At 42.8% G+C, this 21,518-nt stretch overlaps 1 protein-coding gene across 1 annotated transcript in view; it reads right to left on the reverse strand.

Annotated features, from left to right (window-relative positions):
* GLS2 (glutaminase 2) overlaps positions 1 to 665 on the reverse strand; it is an 11,189-nt gene extending 10,524 nt beyond the window's left edge. The window contains 1 exon segment of the mRNA XM_069079660.1: positions 352 to 665. Coding sequence (XP_068935761.1) covers positions 352 to 542 — 191 coding nt within the window. The 5' untranslated portion in view covers positions 543 to 665.
* Between the last annotated feature and the right edge of the window lie 20,853 nt (positions 666 to 21,518).

The following is a 21,518-nucleotide window of genomic DNA, read 5'->3' on the forward strand; positions in this document are numbered from 1 at the left end:
GGGAACAGACGTGTGCCCCGAGATTCGGGGCAGTGATCGGCCCACCTACGCACCTTGCAAACGTACATTCCGGAGGGTCAATATGACTCAACCCCCGTCCCGAAGGATTCCGCAGGATCGCCCAGGTGGGCCGGACCCAAACCCCCAAATCCCAAGGCAAGGGCATCACGGTGTGGCGCGGTGAGAGTTGAGAGATCAGAAGGGAGGAGGTGAGGGGTGGTGGGTAGAGTACTGGGGAGAGAGCAGAGGGCTTCGCAGAGGAGGAGGGAGACAAGGCGCAGGAGCTTGGGGCGCTGTCGCACGAGTCGTCCCCCCCCCCCCCCCCCCCCCCCCCCCCCCGCCTCGTCTTACTGTTCTTTCTGATGCTGCGGCTGGTGGCTGTTCAGCATCTCTCTGCCTTGCGCCGCGGTGGCTTCATTCAGATGGTGACGAACGCTTCCGACAAGGAGGGGGCCCCGGGCCAGGCGACCCCATCCTTTCCGCCCCGGGGGCTGTCCAGCTGGCCCATGCAGGGCTCCCCCAAGAACCCGAAGGGAGCGCATCCTTGAGCCTCCAGACGCGGGTTGGGGTGGGGCTGGGAGGGTAGGGTGGTGAAGAGGTGCAGAAGGAGGTGCCAGGTATAGGGGAGGCTTGGCGGGGACAGCTGGGGGAGGCGGCGGGAAAGGGGCGAGTCCTGACTCTTTTCAGGCGCCTCCAACAGCGGTGCGTGTCAATCCCCCCCTGTGACCCTAAGTGCATTCGGAGGACTAGGAATGGGGGGGAGGGAGGAGTGAGGACGGGGCTGGGTGGGATGGTCAAGGGTCGAGTCCAATAAGCGAGTAGAGGGAGGGGATTAGGGTGGGCGTGGGGAAAAGGTGAGACGTCCCAATAAGGGGACCGAGGCTGGGAGGAGGGGGTGCTCCTCCCCACTCTGCCCCCCGCCCCCCAGCCGCGACTCTGCGCGTGCGCAGGGCTCTCACGGCTCACACCCCTCGCTGCCGGAGCGTGGGAAAAGCAGAGGGCGCGAGGCGCTAGCAGGCGTCTCGGCTCCAGGACTGGGAGAGGGACGATGGAGGGCCGCAGCAGGGGGGAGAGGCGCGGCCCCGGAGCGGAAAATGCGGGTGAGGTCACGGCTGCCTGCCACAGCCTTCTGCACCGCCTTCTCTGGGGATGCTGAGATGATCAAGCTGGCGTTATTCTGTGCCAGTCCTCAGGGGAAGTTACAGCCTGGGAGCAATGGGTAAGACCGACCCTGGTAACCGAAGGGACCGGACCCACGGGTGGGAAGCACAGCCGTCTCTTCCTCCTCCTCCTTCTCTTCCTCTCCCTCCCTTCTACCTCCCCCTTCCTCCCCTCCCTTCCTTTTCCTCCCTTTCCCTTCCTCCCCTCTTTTTCCTCCCCCTCCTTTCTTCTTCCTCCCCTTCCCCTCCTCCCCTTCCCCCTTCTTTCTCCCCCTCCTCCTTCTCCCTCCCCCTCCCTTCCTCTTCCTCCTTCTTCCTTCCCCGTCCCCTCCTCTTTCTCCCCCCTCCCCCCCCAGAGAGGTCCCCCAGACTTGGGGTCCAAAGGTCTAGCTTTGAGTTGTGGCCCTCCTTTGGACCAGTCATAACTGGGGGTGGGGAGAGGCGCAGTGCTGTCCCCCCTGGAGCTGATTTATTTTCTTCACCTGTACAAAAGGGCCTGTAATACCCTCCCCACCTACCTCACCAGGCTTATTGTGAGGGTCCAACGGGTTGAGGGAGCTTCTTTACTTTAGTGAGGTAGAGGTAGTCACTGAGCAGAGGACAGGCTCTCTTCATTCTGTATCACTGCGAAGTGTCCCCAAAGGAAAGGTCCTCCCACCTCCCCCCAGACCCTGAGCATGGGCTGTGTACAGGTGGTCCCATCAGGTAAATGGGTAAATGGACCACTGTTCTAGAGTTGTCCCTGAATTACCCGTGTTTCCCCGATAATAAGACACTGTCTTATTATTTTTTTTGGACAGAAAAACACCAGACGGCTTATTTTCAGGGGAGAGCTTATTTTAATGAACATTGACAGCAATTTTAATAAACAGGTAAATGTGAACAAAAAAAGAGGGTACCGTAATGTAGTGTGTAGTGCAGGGGATCACCTTCACTACAGTAGCAATCTCAATAGGGCTTATTTTCGGGGGAGGGCTTATTTTAGAGGAATCTTACACAGTAAGGGGAGGGCTTATTTTCGGGATAGGTCTTATTATTGGGGAAACACGTGTAATAGGGATTAGTGGCAATGGAAAGAAGGGGAATATAAGGTTGAGGCAAATCAGCATATGCTTAAATCTAACCCTCCTTGACGTTTTTATATGGGTGAAAGCAGATTAAAAATACCAGAGGCAGCCTTGAAGGTGAAGAGAAGTCTCAAAATGACAGCCTCAGGGATTTAGGGGAGAATGTGGGATCATCCTGCCTCTTTGCCTTGTATATGGTAGAATTTTTTTAATGTGTTGATTATGTTGTACACCTAACCCTCAGGTCTTTTGGCTACAGTTTATAGGCCTCCCACCCCCACCCCATCTGCCAGTAGATTTGGTTCCTATCTAGGAAAGGATTTGTGGAAGTCTTTTTAAGACCTGATTTTGGTGGAGGTCATGATGTCCTTGTTTCAGTTCTCCATCTTTGAGAATATAACCTTCACTTTCCTTATTTGACAGATGTTGTAAAGAGAGGAAGTGTGTGTTATGAGTTGGCCTAGATGACCACTAAGGTTCTTTCCATTACAGTGATTGTGAATATATCTGTGAAATGCTTTGCTCTCCTCAAGAGGAAGATGCTGTGTAAATTTACGATAATAAACCCCACCTAGAGAGACAGTGTGACAGTGGATAAAGAACACCAATCACAGGGTCAGAAAATACTGCATCTGATAACATATTGACTGTGTGGCCCTGGGCAAATGTCACTTAACTTCTCTTAAGTTGCAGAGTAGGTAACAGGTATATTCTATGTTGTGGTAGAGGAAATTTATTTATTGGGAATTCCCTACACCAGTGAAGTCACAGGTCCTTTCCAAAGAAACAAAAACTCTCTTAGTAGTTAGAATCATTCTTATTTTGATTTCCAGTGACAGGGAACACCCTGAAGTAACCATTCTACTTTTGGACAACTCATATTGTTAGTAAATTTTTTGGTATACAGGGTCATAATCTCTGACTCCCTGTAATTTCAACCCTTTGTTCATCATTTTCCCCTCTGGGGCCAAGTAGAAGTAAGTTAACATTCCCTGTTCCACATGAAAACTCTTAATATACTTGAGGACAGCTAGTTGCTGTTTCCCAGACTTAACTATCCCAAGCTCTTTCAACCAATGCCATCTGTACCATGCATGGTTTTGAGTGTCTTCTTTGTCTAAGACAGTACAACTGGGCTGTCACCTCCATTACTGTGGACACTCTGTACTCATGCAGAATAAGATCCTATTGATCTTTTTGGCTTCCACATACTGAGCTTTCAGTCTACTAGAAATCCTGGATCTTTTTCATAGAAATTACTGGATTTTATTATTATTATTTTTACTGTATCTCCTTCATCCTGTACTTGTTATAACTTATTTAAACCAAGTGCAAGACTTTACATTTAGCTCTATTAAATTTTGTCTTCCCTTCAGTCCAACATTCCAGTACTGCTGAGATCGTAATGTTGAACTTGGGCCTGAGTACAAATGTGCCGCTTACTACTTGTATGCTCTTAGGCAAATCACTTAAAATGTCTCTGAATCTCAGGTTCCTCATCTGCAAAATGATGTGATTTAACTGGGTGATGTCTAGATGTATGATCAGATGATCTTTCGTGATCTCCGTTCTGTCATCTAATCTATCAGGCATCCCTCTAGCTTGGCATCATCTAAGCATACCTAGAGAATCATAGATTAGAGTTGGAAGCAACCTCAAAAGTCCCTTCATCTCATATACAAGAAAGCTGAAGGCCAGATTAAGGGGCTTCTCAGACATCCCACAGACGCCAAGTGGCAGAATGGGGACCAGTCAGACCAGACCTTCTAGCTCCAAATCCGTACTCTTTTCACTGGAACGCCCTGAACTGCTATCTCTGCCTTAATTGGATTCAGTGCTGTTGACTTTAAAGTATCTACTATCTACAGTGCTTATGTTAGATTCTGGGGATATGAAGACAAAAATGAATCTTCTACCTTCAAGGAGCTATGCTCTATTGTCATGATTTCAATATGTTGAACAGAACAGGGCCAAAGAAAGATTTCTGGCACTGTATCAGAGACCTGCTTTCATGCTGACATTGATCCGTTAATCTGTACTCTTGGGTTCTGATCATTCAGCCTAAACTCATTTTACAGATTCTAAACTCATTTTACAGATATCTAATCCACATCTCTACATTGTGTACGTAAATATATTGGATGGAAACTTTTTCAGATATCTTGCTGAAATCCAGTTAGATTATGTTCATGGCATCCCCTTGCTCAGTTACTGGTCTGGTAGCCCTGTTAAAAAGGAAATGGTGTTTCTTTTTTTTGTTTTTGTTTTTTTTTAAAGCAATTAGGATTAAGTAACTTGCTCAAGGTTACACAGCCAGTTATTTCTGGGTGTGGTGCTGAGTATCTGAGCCTGGGATTCGATCTAGGTCATCCTGACACTGGAGCCGGTGCTCTTACTCGCTGAGCCACCTGGCTGCCCCTAAGCAATTGGGGTTAAGTAACTTGCTCAAGGTTACATGGCCAGGTGTTTTTGGGTGGGTGCTAAGTGTCTGAGCCCGGGATTCGACCTCCAGGTCATCCCGACACTGGGGTGCTCTTACTTGCTGTGCTACCTGGCCACCCCAGAAATGGTGTTTCTTTTTGGTTGTTTGTCTGCACATTTTCAAATTTATGTAAAGATTAAAAAGTTATCCTTAACCCCATGCCCCCTCCAATATTTCTGTATTAGATCATTGTAATAAGGAAAATATATCCTCATACTTTGTAGGATGAAACAGTTCTTTGCATTCAGAAACAGTTCAGAGCCAACTCCAACCCCACCTTTGCCTTTGAACTAGATTTCTGTCTATCCCTCTCTATCTTAGCTTCTATATGACTTTGGAGAATGGTCCAGTGACCGAATCCCTCCTTCTCCCTAGCACAGTGCAGGTTAGAATATTAGTATTAAGATATGATTCAAACTCTTAATTTCCAGGTGGTTTCAAGTTTGCAGGTATGACATTCTTTCCTTGATTTAACTTGAAATGGCCCACTAAACTGTGCATTCAACTGAAAATAAAGCTCTAGTAAATTAAAAAATCCCTCATGTCCTACAAAGTACATTATTTGGATCAGTCTTTTATTGTACTCATGGTCTCATGGTTTATGAGGGGGGTGGTGGCCATATAGGCTATAGATTTTATGGTTTCTTGAAGCCTAAACCAGATCATAACAACATTCTTTTTTTAAAAAATTAAATTTTATTTTATTTTCAAATAAAGATCCACCTTTCCCCTTATATCGAGAGAGCAAACAAACAAAACTCTTGTTACAAATTTGCAGTCAGATATAATTCCCACATTAGCCATGTCCAGAAAATATTTCTCAGTATTTACTCTTGAGTCCAGCAGAGATTCATTCTTTAGGGGTATGAGCTTGGAGATTTGATTTTATGGTGCTGGCACATAGTAAATACTTAATAGTTAACTTCTTTTTCACTTATTCATTGATTTATGTATTTTGAGAATAGATTTATTTAGGTTCATAGGAACTCTTAAGGTTACTTTGTTTCAATTTTGGGATATTCTCTAGCTCAAGTGAAAGATTTAGCACCAATACTCCAATCACCTCTTAACATCATATGTATAGCCTATATCAGATTGTTACACTTTCAGGGAGAGAGTGAGGGGAGGAAAGTAGGGAGAGAATTTAGAACTCAAAATTTTTTTTAAATGAATATTTAAAATTTGGTTTTTTACATGTAATTGGGGAAAATAAATTATTGTTTTTCTAAACATACCATTGATGTGAGTACTTACTCCATCAATGTAGCTTATGTCACTTCTTTGAACCAGAAAGTCTTGGAAAGTAGCTATGGCTGAAAAAGTCATTACCCCATGGTCATTTTGGGGATTAACCTTTCAGAATGCTTTTCACTAAGTCTGCTCTCTAAACCTTTCCAGCTTGGCAGGACCAGCTAGGGGTTTTGCTCCATTGGCATAATCTTTTAGAATTAGAATGTCTCATAATGAGATTTCAATTAGGACTTTTATGGAAGTTGAATTTCATATTTTAAGTAATTCTCACTCTACCACCATGTGTATTCTTATTGATGGGCAAAATTATACACCATCTGGAACTCTTGACTTTATCACAGCTTAAAAATCAGCTAGAAAAGAGAACTAATGGATGAGTTCAAGGCTATCCACAGTCTTCTGTTTACTTAGTGAAAGGGATTTATCATGGTATATTTGTTGTGGTTTAAACTCAGGGATGCCCAAAACTGTTGAGGTGGGGGCTTTGCCCATGTAAAAACTGTTGTAGTTTCATGATGTGTTGTGGTGAACCGTCCCAAAGAATTCAGTCAGACCACCTCTAATCCAAGTATAGGCATTTTTTTTTTGGAGGGGGGAAAGTAGGGTAATTGGGGTTGAGTGACTTGCCAAAGGTCACAGGGCTAGTTTTGTGTTAAGTGTCTGATGCAAGATTTGAACTCAGGTCCTCCTGACTCCAGGGCTAGTGCTTTATTCACTGCACCACCTAGCTGCCCTGTATAGGCATTTATTGAGATTTACACGTCTCATGAAGTGGGCTAAGTTCTAAGAGGAACCAGCAATGTTAGGGAAAGCAAGATGGATTTTTATAAGGTAAAGATGCAATTACATAACAGAAATTTACATAGAATAGAGGAATATCATTAATATTAAAAAGGCAGGAGGAGTTTGTTAAGGGATTAGGTAATGGAGGAGGGGTCCCATCTATGGTTCAGTGGTTAAACATTCTGGTCATTCTGTGCTCCAACTGGCTAGCTATTGTGGTCCTGTCTGATTAAGACAGATAGTTAGGTATTGTGATCCTGTCTTGGGCTAGGTGGATGATGTGATTGTGATTGAATACAAGAACACACCTGTTTTTATGGGAATGGGTCTGGGGGCAGTGACCAGGTAGAGGCAATAGCTTGGTTCCCATCACATATATACACTTGCTGTTTCTGTGGGAACTAAGAGTTCAGGGATACACCTGTTGTTCCAGTGAGCAGTGAGGCATATATGGAGAAGTTAGGACATTGGCGGGGGGGGGGGGGGGGCAGAGAGGCTAGGAGGGAGCAGGTAGGTACAATGGGCCTGCTGTTCAGTAGGACCAGGCCTATAATGAAGTTAGAATATTGGGGCTGGGGGCAGCTTTATTAAGATTCTATCATATTGACCTCCCAAAAAAATGTCATTTGAAAGTTACCTGGTAGGGGGCAGAGCCAAGATGGTAAAGTAAAAGCACAAACTTGGCCTGGGCTCCAACTTCAGCTATCTCCAATACCTGTAAAAAAAAATGACTCTAAACACATTTTAAAGCTACAGAACCCACAAAGAGTGAAACAAATCTCCCACTGAAGGCAGCCTGGCAGGCTGACAGGAAAGATCTGTTGCACAGGGCTTGGAGCCGAGTGCAGTACCCAGTGAGCCACAGGGTGGCCCCAACCATCTCCTAGACTGGCCAGAGCAGACTTTAGGAAAGTGAATCACCAGCAGCTGTGGAGGATTCCAGACTCCTCAACTCATAAATGCCAAAGAGAAAATAAAAGGTCAGTCGGGAAGTCTATTGTAAGGGTGAAGGAACAGCACAGTCTGTCCCCTATCCCCAGGGCGAGAAGTGGTGGGAGGCACAGTGGTGCCCCATGGCTGCTTTCAGAGCTCCTGCCTGCAGATTGTAGGGGGACCAAGAGACCATTCAGAGGATAATCACTCTTGCTTTGACCTACCTGGATCTGGATCTTGGTCTTGGGTGGTGGCCCTGGGGTGTGTGGCCAGTGTGCCAGAGCTTGTGGGGCTGTAGAGAGGGCACCCAACTAATAGCTCTGGCAGCTGCGAAAACCCCAGCAATTTGGGACAAAGCTCTCTTCATTCTGTAAGCAGAGTTCTACTTTGGCAAAGAGATCAAAAGTCAAGTAATTGGCAAGATGAGGAAGTGCAATCAAACCATACAATCCTATTTTGGGGACAAAAAGGATCAAAGCATGAAACTGCAGGAGGACAATGAAGTCATATCTCCTGCATCAAAAGCTTACAAGAAAAATATGAACTGGTCACAGGACTTTGAAAATCAAATCAGAGAAGTGGAGGAAAACTGGGAAGAAAAATGAGAATGATGCAAGAAAATCATGAAAAGAGAGTCAACAGCCTGCTAAAGGAGACCCAAAATAATTCTGAAGAAAATAACACCTTAAAAAGTAGACTAACTCAAATGGCAAAAGAGGTCCAAAAAGCCAATGAGGAGAAGAATGCCTTAAAAAGCTGAATTTGCCAGATAGAAAAGGAATTTCAAAAACTCACTGAAGAGAATAATTCCTTCAAAATTAGATTGGGGCAATTGGAAGCTAATGACTTTATGAGAAATCAAGATACTGTAAAACAGATCCAAACAAATGAAAACATAGAAGGCAATGTGAAATATCTCATTGGAAAAACCACTGACCTGGAAAATAGATCCAGGAGAGATAATTTAAAAATTATTGGACTATCTGAAAGCCATGATCAAAAAAAGAACCTAGAAATCATCCTTCAAGAAATTCTCCAGGAAAATTTCCCTGGTATTCTAGAACCAGAGGACAAAATAGAAATTGAAAGAATTCATTGATCATCTCTTTTTTTTTAAGCAATTGGGATTAAGTAACTTGCTCAAGGTTACATGGCCAGTTATTTCTGGATGTGGTGCTAAGTATCTGAGGCTGGCTTCGATCCCCAGGTCATCCCAACACTGGGACTGGTGCTCTTACTCGCTGTGCTACCTGGCCGCCCCCCATTGATCATCTCTTGAAAAAGACCCCAAGGGGCAGCTAGGTGGCGCAGTGAGTAGAGCGTCGGCCCCCCGAGTCAGGAGGACCCAAGTTCGGTTCTGGCCTCAGACACTTAACACCCACACAAAAATACTAGCCATGTAACCTTGGGCAAGTTACTTAACCTCAATTGCCCTCCAAAAAAAAGAAAAAGACCCCAAAAAGAAAACTACAAATATCATAGCCAAATTCCAGAGTTCCCAGGTCAAGGAGAAAATATTATAAGCAGCCAGGAAGGAACAATTTCACTATTGTGGAAACACAATCAAGATAACACAAGATCTAGCAGCTTCTGCATTAAGGGATCAAAGGGCTTGGAATATGATATTCTGGAGGTCAAAGGAGCTAGGATTAAAACCAAGAATCACCTACCCAGCAAAACTGAGTATAATGCTTCAGGGGAAAATATGGTCATTCGGTGAAATAGAGGACTTTCAGGTATTCTGGATGAAACCAGAGCTGAACAGAAAATTTGACTTTCAATTACAAGAAGCATGAGAAGGTAAACAGGAAAAAGAAATCATAAGGAACTTATTAAAGTTGAACTATTGTGATAGTAATGGCATTTAAAGATTCCCCCTGTATTGGCTTGGTTTTCAAATTGATTGTGTTAAAACCTAGAGCTTGTTAATCCCACCTGTGGGATGGACTTGTTGATGTGAAAAGAAAGTCCTGAACTGGGAGGAGCTGGTGACGTAGATTTGGAGAGACAAGAGAAAGGCAGAAGAACTTTTTTTTTTTTTTGGAAGCAGCACCTCGTGGAGAGAGAGAGGCTAAGAGAATTGCTGGTGGCCACTTTGAATTGCCCTGGACTTTTGAGACCTGCCACCTGAGCTGCCAAGGACTGAGGAGACATGGCTGTTTTGCTGGTACTTTGTCTGTCTGTTTTGATGTTGTTTTGCCAGATTTGTCCACTGGTGAAAGACAGTCCTGTTGAAGAAGTCCTGGAACCTGGCTGTTTGCTAAGAAGCCCTGAGACTGTCTGCAGACAGAGAGTGAATACTGTCCACTGGTGAAGGACAGTGCTGTTGTTGCAGGGGTCTGGAGACTGTCCTGCAGACAGAATGAATACTGTCCACTGGTGAAGGACAGTGCTGTTGTTGCAGGGGTCTGGGAACCTTTCTGTTGGTTCAGAAGCCCTGAAGAAGGATTTTCTTGTTGTATGTTTACAGGAATCCTGGGAGAGGGCTTTGCTAATGTTTTCAGGGGTTCTAGGACTGTTCTACAGACAGAGGATGAATTAATGAAGGGACTGGCAACGTATCTTGTGGCCTTGCTAAGCCTTGTCTCCCCAGGAACTAAGATTGCTGAGAACTTGCCTCTTGTCAAGATGAAGAAAAGACCTCCATTTGGGTATTAAGTGCTGAGCTTAAACTTGATGTAACTCTGGGGTAGATTCAGTTGTGATCCAGGGTGGGGAACTTTTGACCTTTTTGTGTTCTATGGTAGAGCAAATGAATGTATTTTACTTATGTTTGGAAACTAATCTCCATTTGAGAAGAGGGGCTTTGTGGTGGACTAAATGAAGGTACAGCCTAGGGGTGGAGAGGTATTTAGAACCGGGACTTTGTAATTGATCGAATGATTGGAAGGTCTTGGGGTGGGGTAGTCCTTGGAGATTATTTAATCGCATTTAGTAAATGCTGTATTTGGAATGATGTCATGTTTTGATCTTCTCTGTTCTTGGTTGGTCACTGAATAAAATGGAGAGCACCTATGCTGGTATTTTGAACCCTGGGAAGTTGCTTTTCCTTGATGTTACAGTACAACTATTTACATTTCTACATGGAAAAATGGTAATTGTAACTCATGAGACTTTTCTCAATATGAGGATAGTTGAAGGGAATATGTATATATGTATATATAGGAGGGTGTATGTGTGTATAAATATATATGTGAGTGTGTGCATATGTGTGTACATGTATATGTAGACAAAGGGCACAGCATGAGTTGGATATGAAGGGGTGATATCTTAAAAATAAAATTAAGAGGTGAGGGAGGTATATGTTGGGAGAAGGAGAAAAGGAGAGATAGAAAGGGGCAAATTATCACATATAAAAGAGGCAAGAGAATACTGTTAAAGTGGAAGGGAAGAGCAGGAAGGTGAAAGGGAATGGGTCAACCTTACTCTCATTGAATTTGGCTTAAGGATGGAATAACATACACATTCAATTGGGTATCTTGCCCTACAGGAAAGCAGTGGGGGGAGGAGATAATAAGGGGGATTGATAGAAGGGAGGGCAGGTTGGGGGAGAGGGTAGTTAGAAGCAAACACTTTTGAAAAGGGACAGGGTCAAAGTAGAAAATAGAATAAGTGGCGAGCAGGATATGGTGAAGGGAAATATAGTTAATCTTTCACAGTGTAACTACTATGGAAATGTTTTGTGTAATTACACATGTACAACTTATGTTGAAATGCTTGTCTTCCCAGTGGGGGTGGGTGAAGACGGGAGAAGGGAAAGGCTCTGGAACTGAAAGTTTCAAAAAACAAATGTTAATTCATGTTACATGCAACTGGGAAATAAGATATACAGGTACTGGGGTATAGAAATCTGTCTTGGGGCAGCTAGATGGGGCGCAGTGAATAGAGCACTGGCCCTGGAGTCAGGAGGACCTGAGTTCAAATCTGTCCTCAGACACTTAACAAAAGACTGGCCATGTGACCTTGGGTGAGTCACTTAACCCCAATCGCCCTACCTTCCCCTCTCAAAAACAACAAAACAAAAATCTGTCTTGCCCTACTAGAAAGTTAGAGGGGATGGGGGAGGATATAAGAGAGAACAGATTGGGGGAAGGAATATTCAGTAGGCTTGCTATTCTGGGGTGGGGGTAGAGGAGAGATGGGGAGAAAAGTTTGTAACTCAAAATCTTATGGAAATGAATGTTGAAAACTAAAAATATATAAATAAATTGGGGGAAAAAAAGAAAGTTACCTGGTACTGACCCTTATCCTAAACTCTAAGACATTTTTTCACTGTTTGAGATTATTATACATCTTTTAACATAAATTTTCCATAGTCAGTCTATATATATATAAATATACTACAGAAATATTTCATTAGAAGTTTTCTTTTATCAATTCAGTTCAATAAACATCTAAGAGCCTGCCACATGCAAGACCCACTGAGGTTGCAAAGACAAAAAAACAAACTCTGTTCTCAAGGTGCTTCCATTCTTTTGGGGCAGGAACTGGGGGTTGAGGGAATGTAACATGTACACAGATAAGCAAAACAATGTGATTTGGAGAGGGAACACTAATAAATGGGGTGTCAGCAAAGCTGAATCTTGAAGGAAACTAGAGATTCTAGGACATGAAGATGGATAGCATTCAAGAATAGCATATAGGTAGCAGAGTATAATGTACAGGGCAATTTCAGGTGGGCAGTTTAGCTGGAATTTAGTTTATGTGAAGAGTTTTGAATGCCAAAGGAGTTGATATTTTTTCCTTAGTCATTAGAGACCCACTACAGTTTCTTGAGCAAGGGAGTGACATAGTTAGACCTGTGCATAAGGACTATCAGTTTGACAGATGTTTTTAAGGTGGGTAGAGAGGGGAATGACTAGAAAATTAACATGCTATTACAGAGGTCTAGCTAAGATGTCATCATGGCCTGAACTAGAGATATTAAGTAATATCACTTGGGATGTCTACTTGTGACATTTTTGCTATATGATTACTCTACTTCCTTTACCACTTCTTTCTACTTACTCAATAATATCTTTTATGCCATCTCTTGCATATATGTCATGATTGGAAAGGTTGTAGCTTAAGAATGCCTGTGCCATCCACCTCAGCACTGTGCCAAGGGTTATTTGTAACCCCAGGCTCAGGCCCACCCAGCCCTTACCATTTGTAGCGCCAATGCAATATTTACAGCACCTGTGATCATGATAAAGACAGTGACTATGAGTATCGCATGACATTCAGTCACAACATATAACAAACTCTCCAGACAGAGGATAGAGCTAAAACATTTATTTAGACACCAGAAAACCTAATCCCAAAACCAGTAAGCCTATTCCATCTTAGTACCAAAGATATTCAGAAGCCATAATAACACTGAGAGCCACAGCATCCTTCAGCCTTCCCACAAACCAATACAAGATCAGTATCTACTCAAGAGCCTATCAGACTCCTATCGTCCTCTCCCCTACTGCCCGCTAGCTCTGACCAGCTTCCTGTGGGCTCTGCTTTCCTTTAGCAAACTCCTCCCACCACAGGCTCCATGTGACTATATTTAGTCTATTAGGGGATAGAGTTTGTCTTCACAGCAGGGAAGCTTCCTGTGGGCTCTCCTGCACCCTTCAGCAAATTTCTTCCATCACAGGCTCCTTGTGATTACATTCAGCTTATTAGGGGGCAGAGTTTATCTTCAAAGCAGGGGAGGTCTTCAAATTCTCCTCCCCCGCCCCAGGTCTATTGAGGGGAAGGAAAGATCTTCAGATTTCCATTCCCATTACACCATTGACCATCACATTAGGACCAGGTAGACTTTACATCTGCTCTGCTACCCTTTTGCATCTCCATAGCAGATGGTCACCAGACCAGAGCAAGAGACCCTCTGGAATCCCTACTCCTCCCCTCAGGAGTAGATAATCAATTCAACCTTGGGGCTGGTTCAGAGCCAGAGTTGCCTCCAAATGATGGTTAGAAGGTGAATTAATTAACTTCTCCTCACCCTACAATAAACAACCAGGCCCCAGACTTTGGGTCCATTCAGTCTCCAGTCCCTGACATCCTGGCTTGCTAGAACCATCACTAGAGACTTGCCTTCTGTACTTCCCTTCTACTTTTTTTCTCAGGGAATAATAATCAGATCAACAATATCATAAAATTGCTTCTTGGGAGGAAATGTTATTATACTGTCCCATGGCTTTACTCAGAGTCCTAGGCAAGCTTAGGCAGAAGCTACTTTTCCACATATCCAGTCACATTAGCCCTCACCTTCCAGTGTCCCAATTCCATTCTACCTTCCCCCTCTTTTGTGCACTTAAGGAGCCCTAGTAGATTATAGTAAGTACTTTCTGGGATCACTATCCCAAAGAAAGACCAGCTACATCTCTCCTCCCCACTCAGGGTTCTAGGGCTATCTTGAGGGGTTGGGATATGTCTTCTCCAGTGCTGTTAGCTAGAGCCCCATTCCAGTGTGTACCTCCCGCTGTTAGCTGATGATGAATAGCACATCAGTTCCATTTAATCAATTCGTGTCTTTGGGGGATCTTTTTCAAGAGGCAGTAGGTGAATTCTTTTAATTTCTATTTTGTCCTCTGGTTCTAAAATACCAGGGCAATTTTCATGGAGAATTTTTTGAAGGATGATTTCTAGGTACTTTTTTTGATCATGGCTTTTAGGTAGTCCAATAATTTTTTTTTTTTAAAGCAATCAGGGTTAAGTAACTTGCTCAAGGTTACACGGCCAGTTATTTCTGGGTGTGGTGCTGAGTGTCCGAGCCCGGGATTAGATCTCCAGGTCGTCCCAACACTGGAGCCGGTACTCTTACTCGCTGAGCCACCTGGCCGCCCCTAAGCAATTGGGGTTAAGTAACTTGCTCAAGGTTACACGGCCAGGTGTTTCTGGGTGGGTGCTAAGTGTCTGAGCCCGGGATTCGATCTCCAGGTCTTCTCAACACTGGAGCCGGTGCTCTTACTTGCTGTGCTACCTGGCTGCCCCTAGTCCAATAATTTTTAAATTATCTCTCCTGGATCTATTTTCCAGGTCAGTGGTTTTTTCAGTGAGATATTTCACATTGCCTTCTATTTTTCCATTTATTTGGATCTGTTTTATAGTATCTTGATTTCTCATAAAGTCATAAGCTTCCATTTGCTCCAATCTAATTTTGAAGGAATTATTCTCTTCAGTGAGTTTTTGAAATTCCATTTCCCTCTTGGCAATTCGACTTTTTAAGGCATTCTTCTCCTTGGCTTTTTGGGCCTCTTTTGTCATTTGAGTTAGTCTATTTTTTAAGGTGTTATTTTCTTCAGTCAGGCTGTTGACTCTCTTTTCATGATTTTCTTGCATCATTCTCATTTCTCTTCCCAATTTTTCCTCCACTTCTCTTACTTGATTTTCAAAATCCTTCTTGAGCTCTTCCATGGCCTGTAACCAATTCATATTTTTCTTGGAAGCTTTTGATGCAGGAGTTTTGACTTTGTTGTCTTCTTCTGGTTCCATGTTTTGATTCTTTTTGTCCCCAAAAAAGGATTGTATGGTTTGATTGTGCTTCCTCTGCTTGCTCATCTTGTCAGCCAATTACTTGACTTTTGATCTCTTTGCCACGGTAGAAGTATGCTTCCAGAGTGGAGAGAGCTAAGTCCCAAATTGCTGGGGTTTTCACAAATGTTGTCAGAGCTATGAGGAAGGTACCCTCTGTACAGCCACCACAAGCTCTGACACACTGGCGTTCCTCACCCCAGGACCACTACCCAGATCCAAGCAGGTCAAGGCAAGAGCAGTTACCCTCAGAACTGTCTCTTGGTCCCCCTACAATCTGCAGGCGAGGAGCTCTGAAAGCAGCCACGTGGCAGCAACTTCATCTGCCACCCCTCTGCCATTTCTGCTGCCCTGGGGGCAGGGGCCTGGCTGCACTTGTCTCTCACCCTGGATCAACAGGATTCCCCACTGACCTTTTACTTTCTCTTTGGCGTTTATGGGTTGAGAAGTCTGGAAACTGCCACAGCTGCCAGTGATTCAGTCTCTTGAAGTTTGCTCCTGCCACTGCTGGTTGGGCCGCCCCGGGTCTGGGCCTACTTGGCTCCCAGCCTGGTATGATAGACCCTTTCTGTCAGCTTGCCAGGCTGCCTTCAGCAGGAAATTTGTTTCTCTCTGTCATTTTGTGGGTTCTGTAGCTCTAAAATTTGTTTAGAGTCATAGTTTACAGGTATTGGAGGTGGTTGGAGCGGGGACTCAATCAAGTTCCTGCTTTTATTCCACCATCCTGGCTCCACCCATTTTTTTAAAGCAATTGGGGTTAAGTAACTTGCTCGAGGTTACATGGCCAGGTGTTTCTGGGTGGATGCTAAGTGTCTGAGCCCAGATTCGATCCCCCAGGTCATCCCAACACTGGGGCTGGTGCTCTTACTCACTGAGCCACCTGGCCTCCCCTAAGCAATTGGGGTTAAGTAACTTGCTCAAGGTTACATGGCCAGGTGTTTCTGGGTGGGTGCTAAGTGTCTGAGCCCAGATTCGATCCCCCAGGTCATCCCAACACTGGGGCTGGTGCTTACTCATTGTGCTACCTGGCTGCCCCAGCTCCACCCATCTTAATCAATTAATATCAAAGGGATATTTCTTCAAAGATATAGCAAGAAGTAGTATAAATACTTCCTGCCAATGTATGGAGGGGAGTTTACACTCTTCCTCTTTATCACCTTAGTTTCTGGGGAGAATGGCCTCAGACTTAACTTGGTTTCTACATAACATTGTTCCCACCAAGTCACATCTCTTCTGGAAGAGTGCCTTAGCTGCCATTAGGTTGGGATCTAAATGTTTCTTTTCTTCCCCAGGAATCATTGTTGGAGTGACTGTAAAACCTTGGCATGTAAGACTTTTTGGACCTCTCAAAACTCAGAATCTCTTATCTCCATTTAAAAAAATATTATATTTTATTTTTTTAGTCAGGAAAAATCTTCCTTCTTTCCCTTCCGCCTTATACAGCTTCTACCCCCCAAATTGAGAATGAAAGAAAGACAAAATCCATGTCACAAATGTGTAGTCAAAACAGCAACAGCAGTAGCAAAATTCATTGGCCATGTCCAAAAAAAAATATATCTATCTATTTATCTATGTATTAGTCCTCTAGAGTTTTGGTTGGTCATTGCCTTGATCAGAGTTCCTAATTCTTTCAGAGCTTTTTATCTTTACCATATTGTTATTGGTCTATAAATTGTTCTCTTGGTTCCCTTCACTTCCCTCTGTATCAGTTCATATAAGTTTCCCCAAGTTTCTCTGAAACCATCCCCTTCATTTTTTCTTTTAGCACAATAAAGTTCCATTACAGTTATATACTATAACTTGTTTACCCATTCCCTGGTTTATGAGTACCTTCCCCCACTTTCATCACAATCCCGATCATCAGACACACATATTCCTTTCCAAATGTTCTCCACAGGATTAATGGCACCCTGCTTGTATAGTGCTTTTCGTGTCTGGAGGGTCACTATAGCCTTTCTCTTCATCCTTCCTACTCTTTCTTTGCTTTTTAGGAAGTGGATGGTTGATTCCCTGTAGCACCCATATATGGGGATCCAGCATCCAGTAGTTTTCCCTTCAGAAAATTCAGGTTACCAGTAAGTAAACTACATTCCCCCTCCTAGGTAGAATACCTTGTTCTAAGAACATATTTAGAAAGCAAGTCCTTTTGATTCAACTAATTTAGAAATGCCTCTTAAATGAGGAGCAAACAGACCTCATAACAACCTGGAGACACTTATATAAACTGATGTTGAGTGAGGAGAGCAGAACCAGGAAAAATTTGTATACAATTACAGACATATCATATGTGTGCTGAATAAGTTTGATAGACTGGGTTGCTCTCAGCACTACAAGATTATAACACAACTCCAAAAGACTCATGATGGAAAGGGATATCCACATGCAGAGAAAGAACTACAGAGTCTGAATGCAGACTGAAGCAAATTACTTACTCTCTCTTTTTTGTTTTGTTTCTTCTTTTTAATTGTTCACTCTATTGGTTATAATCCTTCTTTACAATTTAACTAATGTTTAATGTGAAGGTATTTGTAGATCCTATATCTGACTGCATGCCACTATGGGAAGGGAGGAGGAGAGGAAGGAGGAGAAAATTAAAAACTTCAAGGGATTGTGTCATTTAATATTGTAAACTAAAAGTAAATAAATAAAATTTTTAAAAATATATAAAAATTAAAAAATTAAATGCTAAAAAACAAACAAACCCTGTTGCTTCATCTCTTCCAGGACTTCTAGTTGAATTTTTGCCCAAGCTGTGTTTTTCTTTGATTTTTTTGTAGATGTTTTGGAGTCATTCTTCTTTTCTGGTTTTGTGTCTTGAGTGTTCTTGTCACTATAGTAGTTTTTTTATGGCAGTATTCTTTTTTTGTTTGCATATTCTTCTGGTCTATACCCCAGTTTCAGACTTTCTTTTAGAGCTACACTTTGAATATATCTGAAGGAAATACCTGGACTGGCCTGGTGGTGGGTATTGAGTGTTGTGTTATTCTTGAAGTTTTGAGTATTGTTATTTCAGACTCTCAGGGCAACTCAGGCTAGAGACCTGCAAGTTTTCAGTGTTCCCACAGTGATCTGATCCCAAGTCTTATTGTTGGTCTGAGCTCTTCAGATTTCTGATTTGGATTTGAGTGAGCAGCGGTAGGTCCTGCTGGACTCATTCACACCAGTCAGCTGGGAATCTGCTGATTCAGACTAATAAAACTGCAGATTCCCCTTCAGTTTGGGGTTATTGCTCTGCAGCCTTCAGACTGGGTTAGAAACTGGAACTGAGATTGACAATGCTTCTGGAGTCTGAGCCACACAGCAGCTGCTTGCAACTGAATTTGCTCCTTGCTAGGTACACTCCTCAGGATCTGCATCATCTACAGCACCTGCTACTTCAATACCATCCCTGCATGCACTTCCCCTTCTTAGAACTGTGACCTGGAGCTAAATAGTAGATGTCAAAACTACCAGTTGGCACCTGTTCCCACATCCTGTACTTGGTGTTCCCATATAGGTCTGGAACCTACTCTTTCACAGCCTTTCCCTGGGCTGTGGAGTGTATTATACACCCTTGGCTCCCAGCCAAATGCCTTCCCAGTGATCTTAGATCTTTCCTTTCTCTCTCTCTCTCTGTTTACCTGGAGTGGAAAAATGACTCACTGGGACATTGTCTTGGATTTCCTGTCAGGATGTGTTCTGGTGCATTTTCTAGATCTATTCAGAGGAGTTTTGGGGGAGGACTCCCTGGACTGCTTTCCTACTTCTCCACCATCTTAGCTCGTCTTCTTCCTATCTCCATTTCCAATAGCTTTAATCTACATCATCTAAAATAAAAGAGCAAACCCCAAGAACTAATACCAGATGTCGGCCTCTGGTAATCAGGGCTTGAGGTTTCCTCATTATAGCATGGTTTCTCTGCTCTCACTAGAATGTGCATAAGCAAGATGTTATCTGAAGAGGAGGGTGAGGCCCCAGTAGGCTAATGCCTTTTGAACAAATCTCAGTTTCAACTATGTAACTGCAGGCAGAGATACTACTAATCGCCATGTGGTTAGCAGAGTGGAACTAGTTACAGATTGTCTAGACATGTTCAAAATCTCTCCCAGGCATTCCCATTACACATTATCACAGCTCTGACCAAAGTAGGCTCCCCAGCCTGTTTCATGGAAGGAATTGCACCAGTGGCACTTTCTGGACCATCTAGTGGCAGCCAAGTACATAAAGCATTGGGCCAGGAAGACCTGACTCCAGACACTTACTAGCTATGTAACCCTGGACAAGTCACTTACCTTCTGCCTCATTTTCCTCAACTGTAAAATGGAGATAATAACAGCATCTGCTTCACAGCATTGTTATGAGGATGAAATGGGATATTTGTAAAAAATCCCTAGCATGTAGAAGGTGCTCTATAAATGTGTATTCCCTTCCCCACTCTTCACATGCTTATAAGCACTGTATACCATTTTAGGAACATTTTTTTATTATTATTAACTTGACAAACATGAACATTTCCTCCTACAAAGAACAGAAGAGAGGATTTTATGTGATTTTGAAACCTTGACTATGTTTAACAAAGCTCCAGCACTGCCCTGCATGTGTGTGTCCCCTTCTTAACTTCCCTTCTGCATTCTTTTGTGTGTTTTCTAATGTTTCAGTGAGGCTCTTTTTCCCCCCTGATTTCACTATTACTTCTCCTCACACATCTACCATAAATCTCCCTTTCCAAAAAACAAAAGCCCATTCTTGATAAGTAAAGTCAAGCAAAACGGATCTTAAATACTGGATGTATCTGAGAGTTTGTGTCTTTAGGTAAAGGCCATCACCTCTCTGTCAAGAGGTGGAAAGCACCATTCAAAATCTATTTTCTGGAATTGAGATCATTGCATCGATCAGTTAGTTTGTAAGGTTTTCATAGTTGTTTTTTTTTTCTTTTACAGAATTTTAATCATTGTATGAATTATACTTGTTTCTCTTTGGTTCTCCCAGTTTTTTCTGACTGTCCCTTTTGTTTCTTTTTAGAAGGCAGTAATATTCCAAATCATTCATATGCTATAATTTGTTTTAACTATTCTCCAATTCTTGGGCATTTAGTTTATTTCCTTTTATTTTGTAGAACAAAAAGTGCTGCTATAATTATTTTTGTACATATAGGTCATTCCCTCTTTCTTTGTTCTCTTTCAGATATAACTATATTCTAAACTTAGTAGAATTATTGGATAAAGGGGTATTATGCAATTTAGTGACTTTTATGCATAGTTCCAAAATGTTTTCCAGACTGGTTGGACCAATTCACAGCTCTGCTAGCAGGGCATCCTTTTTTATTTTCTTCTATATACTTCAAAATCTCTTTTAAAAACGGATGTGTTTTTTTATTTTAAATTTTTTATTCTGAATTTAACAGATACCAGATAAATTGAGCATTTCTGTGTTACAAAGTAGAACAAATAATGAAGGTATAAGGAGCTATGAATCTTCATTATTTACAGCTTGCCCTTCTTTTTAAGTGTAGTCCTTATAAATTCCAAGAATTCTTATCTCATCTCCCATTCATAGAGGAGTCATATCCTCAAGTAGGACTGTATGATACAGTCATATTAGGGCCCTAGAGGTGCTCCTAAGGGGTTTAGAGTGTCTTTATCTAATGCTAATGGTTCAAGCACCCATTAGAAAATGTTTTCCCAAGAGAAACCACAGATAGATAGAAGCAACTGTAGAACCATGTGCTCTGCATGGCAGTGGCCTGGCCTGGGTAGAGAGATAAAGACTTGAGGTCTCTCTCCCCACCTGGAAGCTTTCAGAGCTTCTTTGACTCTTCACTTGAACGTAGCCAGGAAACCAAGGGGACTCTTATCTGCTGAGTGCTTACGGTAAGCATCCTTCGTTCTGGTTCAGCAGCCAAATGAAAGACTCCTCTATTTCATGTGGTAAGCAGAGCAGAAAATCATATGCTTGGAAGTCTACTTGGGGATTGCTTCAGTAGAGCATGGAGCACTTATTCCTAAGGACTGGACTCTCATTGGCCAATCCTAATCCTCCATTACCTAAGTGTTTAATAAATTCAGTGTTACTTTCAGGCCTCTCCTACAGGTCTGTTTTTATTTCTCAACTTCCTTATGTTTGCTTCTCTGTATTTTTAAAAATGCTTCAAAGATTCTCCTCTTTTTTTGGGGGAACGATATTATAGCTTTCCTCTACCCTCAAGAACTCCTCCCAAAAGGGAAAAGGCATAACAGAACCCTTGTAACAAATATGCATTGTCAAGCAAAGCAAATTCACACACAGGTCATCTATGTCTATATCTCATTATCTACTTTGAGACCACCTTTCTATCAGGAAGTAGGTACCATTCTT

The sequence above is a fragment of the Petaurus breviceps genome, unplaced genomic scaffold (genome assembly GCF_028583685.1).
Source record: "Petaurus breviceps papuanus isolate PSGF00001 unplaced genomic scaffold, PetGlider_PUasm1.0 154, whole genome shotgun sequence".
Taxonomy (NCBI): domain Eukaryota; kingdom Metazoa; phylum Chordata; class Mammalia; order Diprotodontia; family Petauridae; genus Petaurus; species Petaurus breviceps.